A 20,014-nucleotide genomic window follows, 5' to 3' on the forward strand; every position below is an offset into this window, starting at 1 on the left:
CCTGGCCCCAGCGCAGCCACCGTGCCCTGGGCTTGGGGAGGCAGCAGGGGGAGGTCCAGAGCTGGCCACACGGGTGAGGCAAAGTCAGGTGCAAAAACAGCTTTCAACTGAAGAAAGGCAGAGAGACCTGCTCTCCAAGCGACCACAGGCCTGGACCCTCCACAGCCACAGCACAGGTGCCAGCAGAGGCCTGCTGTGACCCAGCAGAGAAGAAAGGATAGACACTCACTGTGACCACAGCTGCTGGCACACACGGTGGCTCTGAACAGGTCCCACTTCATCCCTTTGGCTGCACAGATCTGCACTGCTCTGGTGCCCCATGCCAGGAGCTGCAGCACAAGGCCCATCTGCTCCAAAAGCTTCCTCCTCTGCACTGGCAGGAGCCTCTCACTTGGCTCCAGCCTGAGCCTGGAGCTGATAAGAAGCTGCAGCTGATGCTGTTGGCGGGTTGGGAGGGAGCTGCAGCTGTGCCTGGTGACTGGGGGGGGGAGAGGGACCAAGGGCCAGAAAATGGCAGGGCTAGGTGTGACGCGAGTCTGATGTCAGCTATGTCACTTTGGCCACCAAACGGTGTGGCCTCAGCAACCAGTGTCAGAGGGAGGTGTGGGGCAGGGTAGGAGGCTAGGGGGGGCCATGAGCTGTGCCCTGGGCTCTCTGCACCCCGGGACCCCTCACCCTGTGGCACACGTGGATTCAGGGCACCTCCAAGTTACCCCCGGGTTCCCCTCAGGTTCTCCCTGGGTTTCCCCCAGGCCAGCACTGCCGTGGCCCAGTGGGTTGGGGATCCTGAGGCACAGGTGGTTGCCCTGTGCCCATCCCTGCTCATCACACCCTGGGCAGACACCCCAGGGATGCTGCACTGGGCTCCACCAGGACCCTTTGGTTTGCTCCAAGACCCCAAACCCAGGCGGGCACAACCAGGAGGTTGTGTCAGGGACTGGGACTGAGCCCCAGGAAATGCCAAGTGGAGGCGAAAGGAAGGAAGGAAGGAAAAACTCTGAGGAAGCTGGAAGCTCTCGACATAGTTAAAAACCAACATTGCTCTTCAAAATAGATGTGATTGCTCTCCTTGTGAGTCATCGAGCAGAGACACCAAGATTGCTTTGTGCCAGGGACGAGCCCGGGCGCTGATTGTGCCGCCCGCGCTGGTGTAGAGCAGCCCAGGATGGCATGTCAGAGTTTACAGCTCGCATACATTTTCCACAGTGAGCTTTGCAAAATGTATCAATGTAATCTCTGCCTCCTATATTCCGTGTTGATTAGACACGATTTCTGGCTGGATTTTCAGAAAGCTCAAGTGCTTTTTTAATCACTACAGAAGCTCATTATTGCTTTCCAGTGACTCTTATGTCCTTCACTTCTCCTTTCAGATTAGAGTCTATAGTCAGATGAATATTGGATGATTTCATTACATACAAATGCAATCAACAGTTTTGCATAAATTTCTCCTCTTTTCTTGAGTTTCAATTGACCTCAGCACCCGTGGAGGCAGGCGCAATACACATGTAAATGAGCTGGCGTTGCTGCAAAGACACGGATGTGAGAAACAAGATAAACTGTCAGATAATATTCAGGATTTTTTAAGAGATCAAAAAATACTTCCTTGTTCAGCTGAGCTGTAAAAAATGGCACCTTCAGCTGCCGGGGAATTTGATCTTGTTTTGCTCCATGTCCGGCTGTGGACAAAGGCCAGGGGTGGCATCAGTGGCTGAACTGAGGCTGAGCAGTGCCAGGCTGGCAGCGTGGGGACAGGAGCAGGGGGTCCACGGGGTGGTGGCACCAGGCTCCTGCCATGGAGAAGCTGCTGGTGGGGTCTGGGCAGCCCATCATGCCCGGGAGGTGCCCACTGTGCCAGGGAGGTGCCCAGCGCAGCCCAGCACCTGCTGCAGAGCTGGTTTTGGTGGTTGAGTCCCCACAGATGGCAGGTACCACCAGCTCCAACTCCTGCTCTGGTGTGACCATCTCGACCAGGGGATGCCAAGTTCAGACCCCCCTGAACCCCAACTCCTCCCAGGTGCCCCTGAGCATCAGCCCCATGGCAGGGACACCTGCCCAGGCACGGGGCTTGGCTTGAGGTTGCCCTCCTCTCCAGGGCACAGGCAGCCACATGTGCCAAATAAATTTAAACTAACACTCCAAGCAAGCAATCAGGGCTAATTTAAACAAACTATAATTAAACATAAAGGACCTTTTGCTAGGGAAGTCGAGGAAAACTGTCTGCAATTACTTTGGATACGAAGCCCTTACCTTTAAAAGACTAATTTTTGTGCTAATGTGAGCAATCCAGCACTCCCACCTTCACCTTTGGAGGCCAGGAAGGAAAGAAACTCCAACTCCTGGGTTTCTTTTGCTACCTTTACTTGCTAATCTTCTTAACAGATTTTTAATTAATAGGAACAGAGCACTTTGCAGCTGTGAAATCTATTGGTGTAATTGCCTGGTGGATTAGTCCCATTAGCCACACAAATTACCTGTCTCCAGGCCGCCCATCCCACCAGGGAGCTCCCTGAGCTGGACACCCCGAGCAGCCCCATTCTGAAGCAATTTTGATAAAATAAACTCTCTAATCAGGTAAATAATTCCATAAGGGAAATTGCTGCCTTCCCGCAGCCCCCTCCGCCGGGACCTGGCTACTTTCAGGGGAATGCAACATGCCTCCAATTACAGACAAACCTCCAGCTCAGAGGCTGTTTGGGAGAAGCCCACGGCACACGGGACCCCCTGGAACTGCAGCGGCTGAGGAATTAAGGCATTTAAGCTGTCAGCCAGAATCTGGCCCAGCCCCTGATTACCTGGGGGGACACGCGGTGTATTTAGGTTCATGTCCGTTGCAATTTCCTGGCCCCCAGCGTTGATCCTGAATGACTCGAGTCCATGTCAGGTTCCTGCCCAGGGTCTCTCCGACACGTGGCCCCGGGCTCGGGGACACTGACCTTGGGGCAATTAAAGACATCCAGGCTGGCCTGAGCCTGGAGAAGTGGAAACGTGCAGCTGCCCCGAAGAGCTGCTGGGGGACTGGAGTTGCCGGCGCCCGTTTTGTGGCTGTGCCAGCTGCCATCACTGCTGGGGTGGGTGCCAAGAGCTTGGAGTCCCTTCCCAGCCCCATCCAGGGGTCTCCATGGGGGGATACGTTGTAATTTTGGACCTTAATCCAGCGGGGAGACCCACTGCTTCCCTCTGCTCAGCCTCCGAGGTGGGGATGTGCTGCCCTATGGGTTTTCCTGGGCAGGTGGGTCAGTGGAACCCACCTGTGGTGGGCACAGTGGGGCACAGGGCACCTGCACCATGTCACATGGTGATATGCAGCCCTGACACACTTCCCACCCAGATGGCTCCAAGCCTGCTGCACCAGCCAGGGCACGTCTCCACTGTTGGTCTGTTTTTGGGAGCTGGGAGGAGGGGTCCCTGCCAGGGTCCCTGCCACACCATGCTATGAGCTCGTGTGATGGAGACAGCCTGGGAGGAAATGACCTAGGGAAGTTAAATCCTGGCAATGCCACGCTAGTGCCCAATGCTGTGCACAGCCAGCCATGGTGGGGACAGCCATGTGGTGGAGCAGCCTCCAAGCACCTCCTGAAACACTTGGGTGAGCAATCCCTGTGCTGGCCTGTGACATCAGGATGGAGGACCCCAAAACACAGGTGGCACAGAGCTTCTCTTCCCCCTGTGACAGAGACCAAAACTCTCCCTCCTGGGCTGCCCCCATGGCTCCTGGCACTGGGAGCAGAGAGTGATCCATAGTCCCCAAACTGGTGGGGCTGTGTAGGCTGCCAAGCATCCCCGTGGCCAGGGCAGACCCAGGCAGCAGGGCTGGAGCACAGGAGCTGCCTTCTCTGCGCAGTGCCGAGCCCGGCTGGGGAACCCTACACCGCGGGTAATTGGCATCAGATGCTCCCTGACCTGCCGCATCCACGGGGAAGCTGGAAGCATTTATTTGTCTGAGCCAGAGGCTCTATCTGCGTGCGGGAGGAGTTGGCGGTGGAGGGCTGGGCTCCCCAGGCCTAATGAGTCTGAGCTGAAGATGATGAATATGATTGCTGAAAGCGCTTTCCTGAGTCCTCCTTTCCTGGGGCTCAGGTTACGAGTTCCCAGACAGCCTGTCCAGCCCCAGCTTTTCAGCTCTGATTTGTAGCCCCCCAAACAGTGCCTGTCAGCTCCCTGTACCAGAGGAAATGCTGGGTCCTCTCCTGCCATGCCCGGTGCAGCTGGGGAGGTCACCAGCCCTGCTTGGCCACTGGGGACAGCTTTGAGCCCCGGGCTGCCCCACTGCCGCCCTGTGCCCGCACCGCCCCCCTGAGCCCAGTGTGGAGTGAACCAGATCAGACCAATGCCCCATGAGAAGGCTCCAGCCACCGGCATCTGCTGTGCCGTTGTGCTGGACTGAAGTACCTGTGGCTGCCGGGGACCTCCCCATGGGGGTCTGGGCACCAGTTGCCTCTTAACTTTATGGTAGAAAAAACGGGGTATTTGGCTTTCCTGTTCTCTGCCCAGATGCCCAGAACACATGGGAGAGGGTCTCTCTGCTGAGCCATATCCCAGCCAAGGAGTCCCTCAGGGATGTGCAAGGATGGGTCAGGGGATGCTCCATGGGCCATGTGGATCCCTTGGGATCAGGAGGACTTGCTCTTCCCAGGCACAGCCACACCCAGAGCACAGGACTGGGGGGTCATGGGGGTGCCCTCTGGCTCAGGTGGGCTTCATGCCTGCACCACGGGTCCTTTCACCTGCCCAGGGGGACCTTGCACAGCCACCTCACCACGGCTGTGGGGCTGCAGCATGAGGGGTCCCCACGGCTCCAGCACCCCCGGGCAGACGAGGGGGAAGGAGTTTCGGGTACTGACTGGTCACAGGCTCTCGGGTCCTGCTGTCCCACCCCGGTGGCACTGGGCTCACGAAGGTGGTATCATCCCAAACGGAGAAGGGGATCTCGGGGGGCTGGGGCGGCTCAAGGCAGAGCAGCTCAGGACGGGCCGTGCCTTGTGCCTCCAGGTGCCGCCGGTGTCCCCGCCGCCGCCCCGGCCGCCGCCGCGCTGCGATAAGACGGTGTTTTGCTGCCTCCCTACGGGAGGACGGGGTCGGCAGCACCGGCTCCCGCCGCCCCGCGGCTCCTCCGACGGCCCCGGGGCCCCGTCGTGACCTGCACATGGGGGGCCAGGATCACACCGCGGCAGTGACCCCTCCCCGGTGCCTCAGTCCTGGCATCGGGCGGGCAGAGCTGCTGCTCGGCCAGAAGAGCTTGGGGTACACCTGAGGGCGGCCGCAGTGCACCTCCAAAAACACCTTCCCCATCCTATGGCAAACTGGAGCAGGACCACCCTGGCAGCTCCGTCGAGGTCTGGCACCAGCACATCCCCGGGGCAGCACCCACAGCCCAGGGACAGCCCGAGCTGAAGCAGAGCCAGGGTTGTGTCCCCCCCTGCACCAGCTGGAAAAAGAAAAAGGAACCAAAACTCCGGGGATGGCTCCGAAGGGAGGAGGGAAACTGCGGGAGGAAAAGGGGCAAAACCGCAGCCCTGGTGCCCGTGGCCACTACTGCGAAAAGCAGAAGAGCAGTGTGAGACCAGCATGGAGCTGGGGCACCACATGAGGCAGGGAGAGGCCCACATCCCACAGGGGGAGAGAGGAGGACCTCTGGCCATCAGGAACTGCTCTAGCCACCTTCGAGAAGGTTTTGGGTTCTCAGGGCTGAAACCTTGCAGCCAGACCCCAACCGTACCAGGCTGCCTCTGCCACATTGCTGTTCATCCATCCTGCTGCCGTGTCCCACCAGCAGCTGGCCAATGAGGAGCACTCCCAGGAGCCATCCCCTCAGCTGCCCTGTGCTCAGAGGAACGGCAGCCACCCATCCCCATGCCCATACCCCTCATCCCCCAGCCCCAGGGAGGCTCTTGCTCTTCCCAAAGCCCCTTGTTTATTATCCCAGTGCAGATTCCAGACTGCTCATGCACTTTGGGATCTCAGCTCCATGACCAGTGACAGTGAGGCAGCACACGAGGCTGTGATCTAGGGTCAAGATGTTGTGGAAGACCCCTCACACTGTTCACCCCACCCTGCCACCAGCCCAGCCACTGCTTCCTCCTGCCCTGCACATGCCACAGAGGCAGCAGCTGCTGGTGCCACTGCCCCTCAAGAGCCTCTCTTGCCCCTCTAAGGGGGTGTGTCAGGCCGAAGGACACCCCCAGGACTGTGGTGGTGATGCACACATGGGCCTCGGCTGCACCATGTTGAAGTTTTCCCTTGCTGCTACAGAGCCATGTCAGGGCCTTTGCTGGCCAGATTCAGCACCCAGGCTGCCAAGCCCGTGGCAAACATGCCCCTCCAACAAGGGAGGCTGCGAGGCCACTGTCCTGCCATTATGCCCAGGCAGCACTGCCCAGCCTTACCCTGGCCAGGGACAGGGACCCGGGGCTGGCTGCCATCCCGGGTGCAGGTCAGACAGCCACCAGGAAATGGGGAGGTCTGGTAGCTGATGGATTCATGCCTCACCAGTGGTGAGGTTGGTAGCTGATGGATTTGTGCCAAGCAGCGCAGTGTGGTACTGAGGGCTTGTTGCAAGGGCCTGTGTGCAGACTGAGATGCCAGGAGTCAGGGGGTGCACAGGATGGCCGGGCCACCTCCACCCCGTGGCTGCTGACAGCAGCCTCCTCCCTCACTCTGAAGCCTGGGGACCATCCCCCTCCATGGCACCCCCTCCAGGGCAGTCCCCAGGCGACCCTGGCGCGACAGTCAGCCTTGGGGCTGTTGCAACTGTTTCCTGTATTGTGCAAGTAAATTATTATTAAAAGATGATGGAAGGGAAGGGAAAGAGAGCAGCAGTGAGTGCAGGAGAGCTCCCAGAGCTGGGACATCCTCAGGGGCTGTCCCAGGGGGATGTGCGAGGGTCGGGCTCTGCCAGGTCCCAGTGCTGCAGCCAACAGCACCAGTTGTCTGGTGTGGAGCAGGAAGGGAAAGGCCAGAGCTGGAGGTGCTGCCTGAGGGGATGGAAGGGAAAACGCACCCACAGGGTGACCGCTCTGCTCTGTGGGGCTGGTGGTGGCAGCAGGTGGGGAGACCCAGCACTGCCCCACACCTGCAGGGCTGCTGCTCTGCAAGGAGGTGACAGCAAAACCTACAAAAATCTTGAAACACCCTCAGGCTCGTGCCGGGGTCTCTGCTGCTGCCTCAGCACAGCACGGGAACGGGCAAGGTGCCACAGCTCTTGGGCTCTGAGTGCCACCAGGCTCTGGGACACCCCCTAAGTCTGGCCCAGGAACGTCTGCAGCCCATGGTGCTCTCTCCCCACAAGGTACACATAGAGCCTCTCTCAGCCCCACGCACTCCCTGCGGGGTGGCTGGTGCCTGCCTGGGCTGGGCTGGCCTGATCCTGTCCCCGCTCTCAGCAGGCTGGAGCTGGGGGCAAAGCAGCCAGGCAGGAAACACCCAGCGATGGTTTCACTGATAAACTCAGGTTTTCTGGCTGTTGGCGGCCGTGGGCAGCCCAGCGCCTGGCGCCAGCCGGGCAGCACTGCCGGGCAGCCTCCCATGGCCGGTTGGAGGGAGCTGAGCTGGACCCACGGCCCCCTGCCACGCTGTGGGGATGGGGCTGCTGCCCTGGCTGCAATGGGGTGTCCCAGGGCATGGGGACCCAGAAATGGGAACCAGGGAATGGGCATGGGGACACTATGGGACGTGGGGACCAGGATGTGGGCATAGAGATGCAGTGGGATGTGGGGACCAGGAGATGCTTATGGAGATGCTCAGGGAGGTCGGAACTGGGAGAGACACGGGGGCACCTGGGGATGGGTAAGGGTCTCCTGGGGACACTGGACTCAGGGCACAGCAAGAACCTAGAAGTGGGAGAGGTGCGCAGACCCGGGGCAGCCCCCCCGGCGGGTCGGGCTGTCGGGGGCGGCCCCGTCCCGTCGGGGGCGGGAGGAGGCGCGGCGGGGGCGGGGGCGGTGGGGCCGGGCCGGGAGCGGCGGCGGGACTCGGCGGAGCCTCCTCTCGCCATGGGCGGTGGGTGCCGAGCCCGGGCCCCGCCGGCCGCGGGGCTGAGGCTGCTGCTCGCCCAGGCCCTGCTGCTCTGCACCGCCGGGACGGCCGCGACCGACGGCTCCGGTACGCGGGGCGGGGGCCGGCACTGGGAGGGAGGGAGACCCGGGGACCGGGGGGCACCGCGAAATCCCGCATCAGGGGATCTGGCTCCGAAGGGACCCGAAAAGCGGCCCCTGGGGATCCGGTACCGGGGGGGCGGCAACATCCTGCACCTGGGAGATCCGGCACCGTGGGGGAGTGTTCAGGAGCAAGGGGGGACTTGGCACCGGGGGCCCCGGTACCGGGAGATGCAGGGGGAGCCGGTCCCGGATGGTCCAGTACCGGGGTCCCGGAGCCCGGGGACGCGGGACGGTTGCCGGGAGAGGCCGGGGCGGTTGCCCCAAGACCCCGCCCAGCGCTGCGAGACGGGTCCGCGCTCCGCCGGGACCCTGGGGCGGGATCGTGCCCATCGCCGCGGGCTGGAGCTCGCCCCGTGAGTGCCGGGACCCGGCCGTGGGGCCGCCAGGGGAAGCCCCAGAGCGGAGGACGGAACGGGCAGGGCAGGCAGGGGTAGCCGGGCAGCTGGCGGGAGCCCCGAGGTCACAGCATGGGGAGAGTCTCCCAGCACCCGGAGCTGAGGGTTTGGCCCGTCGCGCCTGACTGGAGAGCAAAATCACCCATGAGATACAAACTTCCCCCCTACCTCCTGCTGCGGCCGGCGGGGACCACACACGGGGCGCGGAGCAGCCACCGCGGGCCGTGGCCACGGCTGCGGCCGCACGGCAGGGCTGGGCTCCCACCACCGGGCTGAGGGGCTGCACCCCCTGCTCCCAGCAGCCTCCCAGCTGGGATGGGTTTCTGGAAGGCAAGGGAGGGCAACATCCATGAATGCTGGCAGCCAGGGCCCTTCCCTGCTCTCCCCAAGCACGTACCAGGTGAAACTGCAGTTTGGGGGTGAGGATGGAGGGCTCGAAGCAGCAGGGACAGCTCCAGTGGCCTGAGCCGACGTTTTGGTTCCATGCCCACCTGCCACACAGGTGAACAGCAGTTCACCACACACTGGCAGAGCCATGGTGTGCTCGGGCTGCCTGTGCACCCTAGGGTTGTTGAGGAGTAACACTGCTCATGGCAGGCATCCACAGAGCGTGTTGCGAAATAAAACCACGTCTGGAATCCCTTCAGGCTCCATCCCCAGCCCCTGCAGTGCAGCTTCCTCCAGGTCCTTACTGAGGCACTGACTCCAGTCCCTCTTCTGTGAAGTGACCTTCCTCCCTGCAGAAAAACAGCACCCCAGTGTGAAGCTCTTGAAACCTTTCCAGGTTTTACAGTTCCTCACCAAAGTAATGCTCTCAGCATCCCTCAGTGAGGCTCCAGAGCCAGTGACCCTGAGCTGGGGACTTCTCTGTTTCAGCAGTATCCATGTCTGAAAGGGGAACAGGGCTTACAGTGCTTTGAGGCCCCATGGCTGTGGCCATGCAGAAGGTGGCCCTGTCTGCTCTGTGGGGGACTCTGGGAATCGAGGTGACTGGGGGTAGTGGGGCTGGGTGCCCCCAGTGTGGTCAAGCTGCCCTGCAGCCCTCTGGGCTCTGGCCTCAGCCTGCAGGGTCAGAGCAGGAGCAGCAGGAGCAAGTGCTGGAGAAGGGGGAGGCAGTGCTGGGCCCCAGGCAGGTACCCAGCCATTGGGCCCATCAGTCACATCTACATGAAAGGAGGAACCCCATGGGATGGACCTGGCTGTCACCACAGGCGGTGGGGAAAGGCAAGAGACAGCCTCTGCACCGTTCTTCCTCTGGCTTGGCCATCTCCCAGCATGAGTCTCATCTTCCTGAGAAGCTCCTCTTTCTGAGGACAGCTGGCAGCAGCATCCACATGACTTTCTGGGCACAGGACCCATATGCCCAAAGCAGCTGGGTCAGGCACATGCTGGGATGGAACAGCCATGATCAACCCCTGGAACTGCCTGCTTCACACTGGGATCAAAGCAAATTTCACTACATGAAGGGAAAAAAAAAAAAGAAGAAGATACCTGGGATATACATGAAAGGATGGCTCTCTTCCAAGCCTTAATTAGGGAGGGAGATATCTGACTGAGGAATTAGGGGAACTGTGCTGCGCCCTGAGGTGCTGTCAGAGGAGTGGCTGGGCTCCTGCTCCTCCCCAGCACTGCACCGAAGGACCACAGCCCTAATCTAGCCCTTGGATCTGCTCGCTGAGACCAAATAACAGGATGTTGGGCTGAGGCTGGGATCTCCTGCTCACTGGTGGTTGCTGCTTACAGCACTTCTACTTGACTCCATGCTGGCTGCACTTTGGCTCTGAACCGTGATGTTTACTCTCTGCAGACTTTTCGTCTGGCTGTGAGCAGAGCCAAGTTGATCCCATCGTGTTTCTCTGTTCTCCCCTGCAGATACTGCCCTTGGCTGCTGGCATGCCTTCAGGGTGTAGTTTTATACAAGTGCTCTTGCAAAATAAACCTGACTATCCTCTCTGCAACCATTGCACAGCTCAAGCAGTTTCACCCAGGGCTGAACCCAGCCCCACAGCCCAGCTCAGGTGTGGGGAGGAGGAGGGTGGCCAAGCCCCACATGGCATGGAGCTGGGCCCTGGCATGCTGCTGTGGCTCAGGGTGCTGCCAGATGTGGTTGCAGATGACAAGCTGGTTGCACTGCTTGTGCTGTGAAGGCCTGAGGAAACCTTGATTCAGGAAAACAAGTGCGTGAGCCTTTCGTCATTTCCAAAGCCCTGGGCTGCAGCGCCGGGTCCCACCGAGCACGCCCGGCCCCAGCCCGGCCCTGAGTCACCCAGGTTGCTTTGGCTGCGGTTCGCAGAGCAGATGTTGTCCCGCAAATGTGGCATTTTTCAGCAGTGATGGAGCGTGTTCACCAGCTCTGCTGTCACGGAGGGGGCCATGCTCCAGCACAGAGGATTGCAGCAGCTTTCCCCTTTCCTGGAACCATCCCGGCGGGGCCGGCACAGGATTCCTGGCTGGGGTGGGGAGCAGCACGGAGCCACTGCAGGAGGGAGGCTCCAAAACGATGCCGGGGGGTTGCTGTCGCGGGCCAGGACACGCTTCATCCCCCTCCCACCCGTTTGGCTGGAACATGTTGCTCCCGCCCCACCTCCGGGACCCCGCGGCGCTGACAGGGCTGTGAACCGCGGGAGGAGGCGGCCGGGCCGAGCCCGGCGCTGCCAGACCCGCCCGGGAGGGGTGCTCGGCCGCCGGCAGCGCCCCGCAAAGGGAACTTCTGGCCCGCGGCTGTGGCAGCCCCGCAGCCCCCGGGGTGCAGCGGGCAGGGCACGGGGCTGCTCATTTAGGTGCTTGCAAAGTTTTCAGCAGGGTGGAGAGCGGAGCTGCTGACGCAGGAACAGCCCCGAGGATGCTCCAGCTGCGCTGCGGCTCTGCCCCCTCTGCTGAAGTTCCCGTCTTGCAAAAAAAACCCAACACAACAAACGGGTGGTCTGACCTGAATTCATCTGGGATAAATAACCTGCCTGCTGCCTCTCGTTTGGATACATGAAAAGATCTGAGATGAAAGGGAGCCTGACGGAAGGGCTCGGAGCTGAACTGGTCTTTGCAAGCCGGCCCCGGTGATGTGAGGGATCTGGGGTCACAGGGCTGAGCTGGGGCAGAGCTCCCGGGCAGCCCCTGCCCTGGGCAGTCAGCTGGCGAGGGGACTGAGCAGCTCTACAAAATTAGCGTTATGTTTCAACTACGTTCATTTTTAGCTGCAATTTCCTATGGAGAAAATGTGGTTTCTATTCTGTGTTCTCATCCTCTGCCGCAGCGTTGGAACCTATTCCTAAATTCCAGGAGAATCTGCGTCAGGTTTGGTGGGTGCCTGGTGAGCTCATGCACCACACTGGGCAGATGGTGGACCAGGGGACCTTCTTTCACCAGCTGTGACACCGGGCACGGCACACCGGGGGTGCCTCTTGTTGCTTAAGGTTTGCTGTCTGTCCCCATGGCCAGTGGCACCTGAGCCGAGCACTGTGTGTCGGTGACACTGCTGTCCCCAAGCACTGTGTGTCCCGGTGGGGCTGATGACTGCTGTCCTGCTGGTGGGCACAGAAACCCTCAGCCGGGCGTGCTCTTGGCTCTTGGCTCTTCCATTCTCCTGGCACAACAGTCCCATGCCAAGTCTGTGGAGACAGTCCCAAGGTGGTGGCAGTGCTGTTCTGCGGGATCCAGCTGCCACAGGAAGGGCCCCTTATCTCGCCTCTGCAGGCCGGGGCAGGAAGGCGGAGGAAGAGGCCAGCGCAGGAGCCGCTTGCCAAAGCAAACGGCAGCCGTTGTTACCCTGCGGGTGTTTGCACTGCTTGGTCCTGCATCCTGGCTGTGCAGGGGACCCCTGTGCCAGGGCCCCATGGTGACATGGGGCACTGGGCAGGACACAGCCCTGGTAGCAGCACCCTGAGCTGGGGCTGGTGGCAGCTGTAGGTGCAGAGCTGCAGGTGCAGATGGTTCCTTCAGCCATCCCGGGCAGTTCAGACAAGGTGAACTTGCACAAGGAAGGAGGGACAGCGCCGAAGCGATGCCCCTGCCCAAAATACCTCACGTGGGGCTTAAGAGCAGTGGCATCTACTGCAGGCCTGAATTTGCACTGGCCAGGGTGGGGGAGGGCTCGGGCAGCTCCTCTCTGCTGTGTCCCTGCAGCACCAGGCTTGGGGACCTGACTCGTGCAGGTGGCTGGTGTCAAAGCACCTCAGCTGAGGGGTGTCCCCTGGGTGTGTCCCCCTGAGCTGGACATGGCTTGGCTCCATCTGGGGCAGCATCAACCTGTGAGAAGCCAGCAGACATGGTGACACCGTGGCTGGATGGTGACATCTCTCTGTCCTGCAGTGGATCCCTGTTGCCATTTCCCCTGCCAGCACCAAGGGGTCTGCATGAGGGTCGGCCTGGGAGGATACGAGTGTGACTGCACACGGACGGGATACTTCGGCACCAACTGCACCTCCCGTAAGTCCCCCTCGCCCAGAGGGCCTCTGGCACCCATGGGTGCTGGGGCAGGCTGCTCCTCTGGCACACACCCCCAGCAGCGACAGCACGGGTGGGCAGGGGTCGTTAGTGGGCTTTTTTAGGGGGGCGAGGGATTTCATCGGTCTGTCTCCCTAAAGCCGAGCTCTGGACACGCCTCCATGATCTGCTGAAGCCCAGTCCTGCCTTCTACCACTTCATACTGACCCACTTCAGATGGTTTTGGGACATTGTCAACAGCACCTTCATCCGGGATACACTCATGATGCTCGTGCTGACAGGTGAGGGGTCAAAGCAGGTCTGGGGGTGCAGCAGGACTTGGGGACCAGGGCTGCCAGCCATCTGGGACACACAAGCAGCTCTCAGCACACTGCACTGCCTGGGCTAAAGGGCTCTTGAGCAGCTGCACAGAAAGCAGCCTGTGGAAATATGGAGCTGGTCCTTGTTACTCATGTCCCTGCATTCATCACTTTGCATAAATATTTAGGTTCCAGCCCTTGGAGATGTAGCGACACGTTCACAAGGCTCCGGTTGTTGAGTTTACCATTTCTATGTGGTTGTCATCTCATACATCATCCAAGAATCCACTTAATGCATTAGCCTGAGCCTTCCATTTCTGCAGGGAACTGCAGCCTTTAAAAGGCTGGGAGCAAAGCCCAAGACACCCGCGTGCCTCCGCTGCTGGTCCCTCTCTGTTTTTTGGGGTGGCTGGGGGCAGAGCCAGTGGGGTGCCCATGCCCTGGGCCCCACAGTGATGACCCCCATATCTCCTTTCAGTTCGTGCCAATCTCATCCCCAGCCCTCCCACCTTCAACTCTGACTATGGCTACATCAGCTGGGAGGCCTATTCCAACGTCAGCTACTACACCCGTGTCCTCCCGCCCGTGCCAGAAAACTGCCCCACACCCATGGGGACCAAAGGTATGGGGCTGAGTCACTGGAGCAGCACCCCCATGCAGGGTTGGTGTTTCCTACCCATCTGTGCCCAAGCTTTCCCTGCCATGGCCACATCTGCAAGGCACCTCTGGCAGTGCCACCTGCTGCTGCTGTCCTGCCCAAGCCAGCCCCGTGGGCAGGAGCAGCTTGATGGCATCTGAAACAGTGTTGGGGCAGCTCAGGCTGAGCTGCTGGGGCATGTCCTAGCCTGTGTAAGGTGTCTGTGAGGACAAGTCAGTGCCTGGTGCTGCAGGAGACACTGACAGCCCCACAGCCAGCAGCAGTACCCAGCTGGCTCAGTGCATCTGCCCTCAACCTCCATCCATCACAGGCAAAAAGCAGCTCCCCGACCCCCAGCTCCTGGCAGAGAGGTTCCTGCGACGGCAGAAGTTTGAAGCTGATCCCCGAGGCACCAACCTGATGTTTGCCTTCTTTGCCCAGCATTTCACCCACCAGTTCTTCAAGACATCTGGGAAGATGGGACGTGGCTTCACCAAGGCACTGGGGCATGGGGTGAGGATGGTGGATCCGGGAGTGAGGATGCAGCCAATGGTGTGCTGCCTGTGGGAGCAGCCTTGACGCTGTGCTCTCTTGGCAGGTGGACCTGGGGCATTTGTATGGGGACAACCTGCAGCGGCAGCACCAGCTGCGACTCTTCAGGGATGGGAAGCTGAAATTCCAGGTACCACCTGACATAACCAAAACATGTCTCAGTCCTGTGCTACGGGGTTGTTGGAAGCCCAAATCCCTCTGGAAGCTGCGAGACCAGAAACTCCCAAGAGCATCAGGAGTCCCATGTCAGGGGGAGGAGCTTTGGGTTTGAGCTGTTCTGACAGCAGCAGCAGGCATCCTGCAGTTGGGACTGTATGGGGGGATGTTCTGTCCTGCTTAGCTCTTGCAGGAGCTTGACCAGGGTGCCTGCAGGGAGACAGGTCCCAGCTGGGCAGGTTTTCACCAGGGTAAATTTCTCCCACCCTTTCTGCCATCTTCCTCTTGTTTCCCCAAGGTGGTGGATGGAGAGGTGTACCCCCCCATGGTCACTGATGCTCCGGTTCACATGGTCTACCCGTCGGCTGTCCCCAAGGAGAAGCAGCTGGCAGTGGGGCAGGAGGTGTTCGGGCTGCTGCCGGGGCTCTGCGTTTACGCCACCCTCTGGCTGCGCGAGCACAACCGCGTCTGCGATATCCTGAAACGGGAACATCCCACCTGGAGCGACGAGCAGCTCTTCCAGACGGCTCGTCTCATCCTCATCGGTGAGGACCAGCAGCGCCACAGGGCACAGGCACCGTGGAGCTCCATGTCCCACCTCCCTGGGCAAGCCCTGGGGACTTGGGTGTCAGTAGGTCTCCATTTGGGGGTGGTGGCCAGGCTGGCTTTAGAAGGTGGAGGAGTTTCTCTGTCAGCCTACTGGAGATCATTGGCTTTGGACCACATGGCAAGAATTGGCTTTGGTCCTTCAAAAAATTAATTTTCAATAACTTTGTCATAATTTTGAATTATTTCAGTTTAATGTTCATTGTAAATTTACCATAATCTCATGAAAAGTATTTTTTTTACCAAGATCCAAAAAAAAAAGCTTCTCTAAGGAGCATACCAAGGTCAGCTTCCTCAGGAACCATTTTGCTTTTGCCAGACTGACCTTGGCTGGTGAAAAAATATGTCACTGAAAAATTCCCAACCAGTTAAACAAGTCAGAAAGGTCCCAGGTGATGGATGGGTGTGGGTTTGTGCTGCCATAGCATGTGGGTAACATCTCAGGGCACAGGGCTGGTTGCTCCTGCTGCTGCCAGCTGCTTCTCTCACCTTCTGCCCAGGGGAGACCATTAAGATTGTCATTGAAGACTACGTCCAGCACCTCAGCGGGTACTTCTTCAGCCTCAAGTTTGACCCTGAGCTGCTGTTTGGGACACAGTTCCAGTACCGGAATCGCATTGCGGTGGAGTTCAACCAGCTCTATCACTGGCACGGGCTGATGCCCGACTCCTTCATCATCCAGGGGGAGGAGTACAGCTACGAGCAGTTCCTCTACAACACCTCCATGCTCATGGACTATGGTGTAGAGGCACTGGTGGAGTCCTTTTCCAAGCAGAGTGCAGGAAGGGTAAGGTCCTGCTCTGCTGTCCCTGCCAGCACCAGGGGCAGTGGGACCCAGGGGGAATGCTGGTGGGACCGTGAAGGCAGAAGCTGCTGTAACCAGCCTCCCTGTTGGGCAGCAGGTTGCTGTCTCCTATCCAGGGCAGCACCTGGTGGGCATCCTGAGTCCTCCCCACAAGCACCAGAGCAAGGCTGGGCCTTGGCAGCCCCATTTGCTTGATCCTGGGGCTCTGTAGTAAACCTCATGGTGTCACCAGGAGACTGTGGTGAGCTGGGATCTCCTGTCTGGGTGGACTGTGGAGCACCCTGGGCATGGAGCAGCTCATCTGTTCTTTTTTGCCATCACATGGATATTTTCTTCCAAGAGATTACATCTGCATTTCTTGACTGTCTTGTCTTGTGCAAGGCAGCAAGGCTGAGCCACTGACCTGCTGCTCGTGGGGTATTCAGGTTCTCCCCATGACCCCAGCCCTGGTAATGTCTCACCTCCTCCTGGGCTGGTGGGTCACTGCCCATCCAGGGTTTCTTCTGCACCATTCTCTGACCTGTGCTGGGAACAGAACTGACTTCCATCCAAGCTGCTATAAAGCTTTTTTTTTGGCCATGTCCAGTGGTTCCCCCTTTGCTCACTGCTGTGATGATGTGCTGGTTGGTGGCTCCTCTGGAGCAGATGTTGGTGCTGTCTCATGCTTTACGTGTCTCCTTCTTCACCTTCCAGATTGGTGGGGGACAAACCATCAATGCCAACATCTTACAAGTGGCCATTGGGGTCATCAAGGAGTCCCGGCAGCTGAGGCTGCAGCCATTTAACGAGTATCGGAAGAGGTTTGGCATGAAGCCCTACAAGTCCTTCCAGGAGCTCACAGGTAGGGCTGTGGAGATGCTACAGGAGCTCTCAGGGCTTTGTTGGGGCAGCACAGCTGCTGTGCATCCACAGATGGGGGATGAGACCCCGAGCTGTCCCCCCTGAGCTGTCCCCTGCCACCGGGCTTGCTCTGCAGAGCAGCCACTCCTGCCTGTCCAAGCTGTGCTTGATGATCACCCTCACACCAGGGTGGACGGGGCTGGTGCCTGGGTTGCAGGGCTCCTTCCTCCCAAGGGATGGACGTGTGGTAGGGAAGGCAGGGCCTGGCCCAGGAGTGGGGCTCACCACTGCCTGGGCTGCAGGAGCTGCCATGTTCACATTATCCACAGCAAGACCAGGCCTTGCCAGGGGGTGACTCCCTTGCTAAAGCGTTTGATCTTCACTTGGTGCAGGGGAGGAAGAGAAGGCAGCAGAGCTGGAAGAGCTGTATGGAGACATTGATGCTCTGGAGTTTTATCTGGGCTTGCTGCTTGAGAAACCCCAACCCAATGGTATTTTTGGAGAAAGCATGGTGGAGATCGGAGCTCCGTTTTCCCTCAAGGGGCTTTTGGGAAACCCCATCTGCTCCCCAGAGTACTGGAAACCCAGTACATTTGGTGGAGCAACTGGCTTTGAGATAGTGAAAACAGCATCACTTGAGAAGCTCGTGTGCCTCAACGTGAAGAGGTGCCCGTACGTGGCATTTCATGTGCCAGATGCTGCAGAGAAGAACAGTCCTCGCGGTGGTGGGCCCTCTACAGAGCTCTAGCACCAGGACAGCCTGCCCAGGTAGGGACTGTCCTTGCCCAGCTGCTGGCAGAGCTGAGCTTTTGGCACTGAATGTCCCCTTCCTTCCCACAGGGACTGGTGGGGACCTGCCCAACCCTGTGCAAAGAGGGAGCAGGACAGAAGATGGTCCCACCCTGCGTGTCCTCCACCCCAGCCCTCAAGGAGAGGCTGGTACCAGCTCTGTGAAAAGCCCAAGTGCCTCAGGAATGTGGCTGCTGCTGCTGTCCTCCACAGACCCAATTCTCTTGCTAGCAAATACCTTGCACTAAGCCAGCTTTGGGGTTCCCCAGGGGACACCTCCTCCCTGGGACGCTCTGGACTCCCCTGCACTTTGTCACCCTCTGTCCCCACAGCTTTCCAGCACTAGGCCACCAGCAGCCCTGCTTCCACAGGGCTTCCCTGCTCGGGACAGAGGAGTGCAGAGCCTGGGGAGCCCAGGCAGCTCTCCCCCCTCTGCCACACCCTGCCGTGCCGCTGTGCTCCCCAGGGAAGGCGGAGCGGGCGGGTGGCAGCACAGAGGGTCGAGAAGGACATCCCATGGGTGTCCATGCTGGCCCAGCGGTGGCTGAGCCTGCAGTAGGAACCTGCCCTGATCCAGTTCTGCAGCCACTCCAGGCTGTCCAGCCCGCCGTGCCCAGTGCCCAGGCACGGCTGAGGCAGCCGAGGCAGGAAGGACAGCAACGCCCCTGCGGCCGCAGACCCGGGGCGGAGCAGCAGGTCAGACCCCCCGCCCCGGCGGCGCGTGGGCCCGGGGCGCGGCCGTGCGAGCGGAGCGGGGCGGTGTCGCCCCCGCGCGGCCACGGCCCCGCACTGCACGGGCAGGCGCCGCCGTGCCCGCCCCGCCGGCAGGACGCGGCAGCTGCGGACACCGCCAGCGGCCTTTGGTCCCCATCAGAGCCCAGCTCACCTCCAGGAGAACGGACATTTCAAATAATAAATGATGTTTAAAACTCCTCTCATTTCCTCCAGTCAGTTTCCAAGCTTTGTTTCAGCAGCAGCGGGCCCTGCAGCAGGCAGGGCGCTCGGGAGGCAGCAGGGGCTGAGGGAGAGGAGCTGAACATTGCTGGAAGGCCAGTGTCCCTGCTGGGACGCAGCTGGGTCGTGCAGCCAGAGTGGCCTGTGCTCCGGAGAAACAAATGGAGTGACCCTTCTCCTTAGGAACTGCCTCAGCTGGGGGTCTCTGAGCCCGAGAGCCCTCCAGCCAGCCCCCACCCCCCTGCTGCACTGCTCCGTGTGGGTAACACAGCCCTCACATCCAACAGTTTGTGTTTCTATCACATAAACTCTATCCACAAGTAAATTCCACTGGCCAGGTAGCTTGGAAGCACTAAATAGCCACTGTCTGGAAAAGAGCAGGTAGGCACAGCTCCTCCATCTATACTCTCTGCTGCCATTCCCTGCGGGGGCTAGGACAGATGGGGGTATTTGAGGAGGAAGCAAGAGTCCTGTGATGTCCCATCTTCTGCCCTGGAAGTATAAATACTCTCTGTTTACACCAGCCAATTTTTTTTTTAAATCCCTGATCAACCAAGTATGTAATGATCCACATTCCTCAAGGGAGAGTTGTGACATGTTCCCAGGCGATAATAAAACTGTTTATAGGGAGGTGTCACAGGAATTTTAAACGAGGGAGATTTAAAGGCACCATCTCAGGGATGTGGTAGGAGAACATCATGGCAAGGGAATATAGAGTGGGTTGGAATGGATCTTAAAGACCACCCTGGTTCCAACCCCCCTGCCATGGCCCAGCATGCAGAGACCCTGCTCTGATGGCAAGGGCAGCACCACAGGGCACAGACAGGCCCCAAGGAGAGGCAGGAATGCTGGACAAGCTGAGAGGAGAGCACGGTCTCTCCTCATCCCACAGCTCCCTCTGCCCAGCTTTTTCCTTCGCCTCCTGGTGGGAAGCCAGCACCAAAATGACCAACACCTGCTGACTGTGGCAGCAGTGGGGGGTCTCTCCCAGGGGTCTGCCCTGTGCTGTGGCCTCCCTGAGGACCATGACCCTGGTGTCCCCAGTCAGCAGAGCTCCTTCCAGAGCACGAGTGCCCTTGGCCCTGCTGTGGCCTCCACCGCCCGGCACCACCAGCTCACGGGTCGAGCTCGGCTCATTGTGGTCACACCACAAACATCCTCCCCATCGATAAGGGTGTGACAGCCCAGCAGGGAGCAGAGCCCAGCACTGCCAGAGCTGCTTCTCACTCCTGCCAGCCTCCCTGCTGCTCGAGTTGTGCTGCTGGTGCCAACGAGCAGCAGCCTGACAGCAGCTCTTCTCTCTGCTCTTCTCCCCCTTGTGCTGCTTGTGTTCTTCCAGATCAATGACCAGCTGCAGTCAGATCTTATTTCTTTCCCCTTTTGCTCTT

The 20,014-nt window shown here is 59.7% G+C and overlaps 1 protein-coding gene across 1 annotated transcript; it reads left to right on the forward strand.

Moving 5' to 3' along the window:
• Nucleotides 1–7,972: 7,972 nt before the first annotated feature.
• On the forward strand, nucleotides 7,973–18,573 carry PTGS1 (prostaglandin-endoperoxide synthase 1). Its single transcript, XM_051636903.1, has 11 exons — nucleotides 7,973–8,097; nucleotides 12,854–12,970; nucleotides 13,129–13,269; nucleotides 13,766–13,909; nucleotides 14,256–14,437; nucleotides 14,523–14,606; nucleotides 14,931–15,177; nucleotides 15,739–16,025; nucleotides 16,737–16,884; nucleotides 17,276–17,651; nucleotides 17,724–18,573. Exons 1-10 carry the CDS (start codon nucleotides 7,989–7,991, stop codon nucleotides 17,629–17,631), a joined length of 1,815 nt encoding a protein of 604 aa, XP_051492863.1. The 5' UTR covers nucleotides 7,973–7,988; the 3' UTR covers nucleotides 17,632–17,651; nucleotides 17,724–18,573.
• The last annotated feature ends 1,441 nt before the right edge of the window (nucleotides 18,574–20,014 follow it).

This window comes from Apus apus, chromosome 19, assembly GCF_020740795.1.
Source record: "Apus apus isolate bApuApu2 chromosome 19, bApuApu2.pri.cur, whole genome shotgun sequence".
Lineage (NCBI taxonomy): Eukaryota > Metazoa > Chordata > Aves > Apodiformes > Apodidae > Apus > Apus apus.